The sequence below is a fragment of the Pseudomyrmex gracilis genome, unplaced genomic scaffold (genome assembly GCF_002006095.1).
Source record: "Pseudomyrmex gracilis isolate BER0280 unplaced genomic scaffold, ASM200609v1 scaffold_108, whole genome shotgun sequence".
Classification (NCBI taxonomy): domain Eukaryota; kingdom Metazoa; phylum Arthropoda; class Insecta; order Hymenoptera; family Formicidae; genus Pseudomyrmex; species Pseudomyrmex gracilis.
In genome coordinates this window covers 228737-234736 of record NW_018020692.1, presented here as the reverse complement: position 1 = coordinate 234736, position 6000 = coordinate 228737, and the positions used below count along the sequence as shown (strand labels likewise).

Genomic DNA, 6000 nt, shown 5'->3' with positions numbered 1-6000 from the left:
ACTTCCAGAAAAGCTTCGAGGGGTGGATCAAACGCTGGCACAAGTGCATCGCAGCCGACGGAGACTACTTTGAAGGGGACAACTTGAATTTTGAAGAATAAACATGTATTTTTCTTTTTATGAATAAATTCCGGTTATTTTTTTATCATGGTAGTATGTCTGTCTCGTAATGTTTTCGCCAGCGTTTCGCCTTCGCTAGCAATATAGGAGTATTACATATATGCAAAACTCGCACTTATCTGGGTTTACTGTAAGTCCGGAAACAGAAATTTGTCCTAAAAAGACTTTCTCTAACTATTCATGTTCTTCAAAAGAAATTTGTCCTAAAAAGACTTTCTCTAACTATTCATGTTCTTCAAAAGTAGCCGTTACCACAATGATGTCATCTAAATACGCAAATGCGTGAGGTTTCATCTCAAGGTTATTTAATTAATCAATTAATTTGTTCAATAAACGTTAGAACGTGGCAGGTGCCCCAGTAAGTCCGTACGGCATACGAGTGAAATGATATAACCCTTTCTCCGGAACACTAAATGCTGTAATCTCACGACTCTCCGTTGCCAAAGGAATCTGGAAATATGCTTGGCTCAGGTCAATTGTTGAAATATAATGCGCGGCTCTCAATTTGTCCAGTATGCCATTCATATTTGGCAACGGATATGCATCTTTTTTAGAAACACTATTGACTTTGCGGAAATCAAGACAAAAACGATATTTACCATTTGGCTTTTTCGCCATTACGATCGGATTCGATCACTCACTAAACGATGATTCGATAATTCCAGCTTGTAACATTTTATCTACCTCCTCTCGAATCGCCTCTTGTACTTTAGGCGACAAGATAACACCTTTGTTTGATAGGCAAATGTTTATTTACGTCTATCTGATGTTCGGTAAGATTTGTTACACCCGGATTATCTATTGTGGTCGGCAGCTTCTTCTTTAAAAATTCATTTAACCGAATCTCTTCCGACGATGTTAATTCCGATATTCCGCTACACACTTGATCTGACACGTCAATAGACGTCAGATTCAAACAAATAATTTTCTTTACTATCGCGCGCGAATGATCATGACGCTGAGCCAATGTTCCAGATTACTTCAAATTTACACCAAAAATCGACTCCTAATATGCACAATACAGCTAAATCTGGCAACAAACAGACGGAAATAGTTCGTTCTCTGTTCTTTAATCTAATCGACACATCTTTTCTTTTATATTAACGAGTTGTCCGTTCGTAGTTCTAATTCGACATCTCCGAGAGTTTGTTTTATCGACAAACCTAAATTTCGTACGATCAAAATACTTCTCTATCAAAAAATAATCCTACTAGATCCTGAATCAACTAAAGCCGGTAACGTATAACCCTTCACCTGAAAAAAACCCAAAGATGATAACGCATTACAATAGAACGTAAACATACGAACTATCTACATCAAATCCACGAAACACATTAGAATTATTCAATCTCCTATTATCAACGCTATTTTTGACAGCAAAATTTTTCCTAGCCTCACAAGCGCGTGCGAAAGAGTTGCAGGAACTCGTTTCTACGTACTTTTTTTCCGTTCCCCGCACTTCGGACAAGTCCTTATTGTAACTTCGGCTTTACCGCAGCGGTAGCAATGCAACTTTTTAGCTTCTGTGCAATTGCGCGACGCGTGTCCCATCTTTCCGCAATTCCAGCATTTTAAATTGGGACAATCAGCTGTTTCTGTTTTCCTCGTCTCGTCAATCTTTCTCGTAGAAGAGATAGTAGCAGAACTGGTCTTGTTTTTACCTTCTTTCTTTTTATTTTTCTCAATGCCGGCCGCGGCTAAGGACTCGCTGTTTCGATTTTTACGCGGCGGTCGATAAGCTAATTCCGGTATTAATGACTGTTCCGGAAGCGGAGGAGGCCGATAGCTCTCCGCTCCGACAGCCAGCAGCTTCAGGTACTCCCAATTATAAAAATCATCCCTATGTATCAAGATCTTTAATCGCGGCAGCATATTGTGGTATGCGTAAATAAGTTGTTCCGCTAGCGGCCATTGTGGGTTTAACCGCTCGAATAATGCCTCCATACAATTTAGATAGTAGGCAACTGGCTCGTGTTTGCCCTGCGTGCGACGTCGGATCTTATCTCGTAACGTGAATGCAAAATCTGGGTCGAATCGCGATCTCCACGCGGCAACAAATTCTTCCCACGATCGCCAACTATATTTCTTTGCGCGAAACCAGTACAGAGCAATACCCGTTAAACAGAACGGCAGACAACGAAAGATATCTTCGTCCGACACAGGGATGATCGAACGAGTCGTCTCAATTTTTATGAGAAATTCTTCGGGATCGCTATCGCGCGCTCCGGAAAATTTCAAGTTACATTTTCTCATTATTTCGTATGCTCTGAAGGCGTTTGTAGAGCCATGACGCGAAGTCGAAATCGTATCGTCGTACGGTAAATCTAATTGCGGCGAAGTTGACGGGAATTGCACGCTTTCCAACGGCGGCTCAACAAACGCTGACCAATTATCACGCGCGCGATAACTCGTGCGATCGACTTGTGTCACCGACGGTTCCTGTCGCGTGGAAGAAGATTCCGCGCGAGCGATTGGAGAATCGGCTCGTACAACAACGAGTTCAGCCCGCACGAGTAGACTCGACGAACTGTTCGGGCGCACCGATGCGTCCTCAATCGGTACCGCCAAATGCGATCGCGACGGACCGGCCTGTGACTCCGGTGTAGGTGGAGATTCTTCTCCGCGCGCGCGATATTGTCCGTATCGAAGCAACCGCGCTCGCAAAGTCGGTACTGTCCCGGTCTGGTCTAACTCTCGCTTCTCTAATTCTTCGAGCAATCGCTCCCGTGTCAATGCGTAAATCCAATTTTGTTGCTCTGTAGCCATTGCCGGCTGATCAAACGTATTTCGGAAAAGAAACGGAAAAGAAATTTTATTTCGCTATGTACTGTGGCCGTACAGAATATCTGTCACGTAAGCTCGCTCAACGAACGCAAAATTCAAAACGATAAACACGCTAGGCACGAAAAACAGCAGTAAGCGAAGACTAAGATAAATCGGAGATAAACACGACGAAGAATAGGCACCAGCTAACTGCTTCGATCTAAGCTATACAAACACAATTGATTCTCGAAAACATAAACTCGCTTAAAGCCAGACAACACAATCTAACCAAAACTTATTTGAAATAAGCGAGAATATTCTATTCGAGCAACAAAATTTTCCAATAACACTTGCGAATTTCACTCGCGATATAATTTTCCGACACTCAAAATATCAGAGCACGCACACTTTTATAAAAAATAAATTTTTAGTTGAAAGAAAATTGTGACTAGCACAAAAATAAACATTAAAGTGTCATCATTATATCACACATGCACAAATAAATTCAATCAATATCATATGTAACAATTTCAATAAATCAGATAAACCGCAAAATACAATTTATATTTTCTTTGACTAAGCTTCTCTCTATAAATGACTTTTTATAATTTTTTTCAAATTGCCTCTTTATTAATTTTTCATACAGGTTTTTCATAATTATTTTTCAACGTGGCTCCAATTTGTGATGCGCACTTCGCTTTAAATTTTATTGCGAAGATACGGCACACCTTCGGCTCGTCTTTTGCAAGATTTTAATTAGACTCTACTCACGAAGATTAAGTAATTGGTCGCCAAGCGCGAATTATCACGCCGTTCTCAAAATTTATATTCTGAGACTCGACTTTATTTCATTCTGGACGTGACGGCATGTATTTTCGGCAGCTCGGTTCTTAAGTATTAAATACGGAAAGGCGCGTGAACTCAGGAGGCCGTATTGTTTAAAAGCAGAGAAACTTAATCAGTAAATAATGCACACAATTAGATGAAAAATAAAATAAGACTTTTAACAGTTTATTGCGTTCAACAACAAATAGATTGTTGCAACTTATGCGACGTATGACGGTCGAGGGTTATAAACGACTCACGAGTTTAACGTAATTCATTTTAATTCTCCGCGAACTATTTGACAAAACGACAGTTGTCGGTAGTTTTTCTGTTACGCTTAATTCCCGCGGCCGTCAGCTACGATTTTTCGACAATATAAACGCTAATAAATCTTGCTCATATCACTACCGCGAACGCGGTAGACATAAGAATTCGACACGATACAAACATAAAAAAAAAAAACAAACAAAAAAACATGTAACGCTTCAATATAACGAGTAATGATAGAGATCTGGATTGTTGCGACCGCGACGGAAAGGCGAGAGCAGTGGCAATGAAATATCTACAATAATTACAATAAACAACCCCGAAACGCAACACAATAGATTTTCGGGAACATATTGCGCAACATCAAACTCGCAAGGTGGCCCGTCAAGACTCACGAACAATATAAGTCGTGAAATGTGCGGAAGAGAAGCAACAACACACTTACGTTCGTCGGTGGTCTTCCGGATAATATAGTCAGCTGTTCGGCTCTTTTCCCTTGTCGGGATCTTTTCTTTCTGTGTCCTCCTCGGGATCCGTCGGGACACACTTCACCAAGAACTTGTTCTTCGGTTGGCCACGTCACTAGACGGAACGATGAACTCGCGCGGCCCGCGGTACTTGCAACAATGAACTCGCATCGTTCAGCAATTACTCTCTTTCATTGAGCGCTGTTCTTCGCGCTAGGTAGCTAAGCCAATCAGATTCTTTCTTCCGTGGCGTTGTGATTGACAGCAGCCACGTGTCAATCACGTGCCCGGCAATAATAACGACTCAGGCCCTTTCTTGGCCGTATCAGGCCCGCTTCGCTCCTATTATTCTATGAGATAAACTTGTTGAGACTCATCTCTCAGTATCACCGAGCCTGTCACTCCAGTGGAACCTCCGATTCAGATTTTTGGAGATCGGAGTGCGCGCTTCTTCCCCCTTTCAGTCCGCCGTCGAAATTATTGCCGAGTATCCTGTGCCTTTGACGTCTTACGCTCCTGGATTCCTCGCTATCTCTATCTTCTCTCTTCCTCGCTCCACTCTATCCGCCATCTACGCAAAGTGTGCTGCTTTTTCCGCGCTGAAAATAAATTACAAAATAGCTGCCGAGTGGTCCGCACGGCACACAACAATAACACAAAAATGTCGCAAAATCTTAATGGGAACGAAATGCACAGAAAATAAGAATATTAATGCAACAATTGTTTTAATATTGTCAATAATATTAAATATATTTGTTTCAAGACTGGAAATCGCGATAAAGAATATAAAGTTAAGTTAACAATTGTTTTTTTACATATGTAGACAATCACTGAAGAAGATCTGAATCACAGATCAAAATGTCTGATTCAATATTTTGTAGAATAAAGTAATATATACTAAAAAATACACTGACACCTAGTATAATTGCTCATAACATATTAGTTTACTGTTTTATAATAATTAATAACGGCTTGTCGTATCTTTTATAAACTGTGCAATATATATTTTCATATTAGATTATAACAACAATCGGCAGCAAAACTGAAAACTCCGATATCTTTTTTGACTCTCAATCTATATGTTCTACGCTCTATCTGTTGCGATCTATTTTTGACAGTGCGATTCGTCAAATTAGCTGACAACAACGTGTTATTTGTCTCTCGAATTGAAGTCTCATACATTTTACAATAACTGATACCACGTGTAAAAAAACTATTTGACATGTTGTCTAAATCTGTCAAAAAGAGAAAGGATGTCATTGGCATTTAGATGCATTAATAAATTTAATAATTTCATCAAGGTTTTTGAAAACCTCATAGATCACGATTGCAACAATAACATTGTATATCGCAATGAATGCGCTATATATGTGCAACGCATCGTGTGTGGATCAGACAAAACAAAAAGTTTAAAACTAGGATCACTTTGCACATGTATAGCACATTCAATGGGCGGAGAAGCTATTACACATTCTCTTACGGCCCTGACCGCTCTTAGTTCCTGGTTTGGTTGGTTTGGTGCATATATGGCTCAAAGGACCGTTTCAAGATAGTCCAT

General features: G+C 40.3%; 1 protein-coding gene across 1 annotated transcript; it reads right to left on the bottom strand.

The window, feature by feature from the left end:
- Positions 1-117: 117 nt before the first annotated feature.
- LOC109856136 lies at positions 118-4749 on the bottom strand. The gene has a single exon (XM_020431082.1). It carries the CDS (start codon positions 2884-2886, stop codon positions 1552-1554), a length of 1335 nt encoding a protein of 444 aa, XP_020286671.1. The 5' UTR covers positions 2887-4749; the 3' UTR covers positions 118-1551.
- Positions 4750-6000: the final 1251 nt, after the last annotated feature.

Bases quoted from the DNA above. Each gene is read 5' to 3' on its own strand.
- LOC109856136 (XM_020431082.1), bottom strand. From the start codon at position 2,886: ATGGCTACAGAGCAACAAAATTGGATTTACGCATTGACACGGGAGCGA.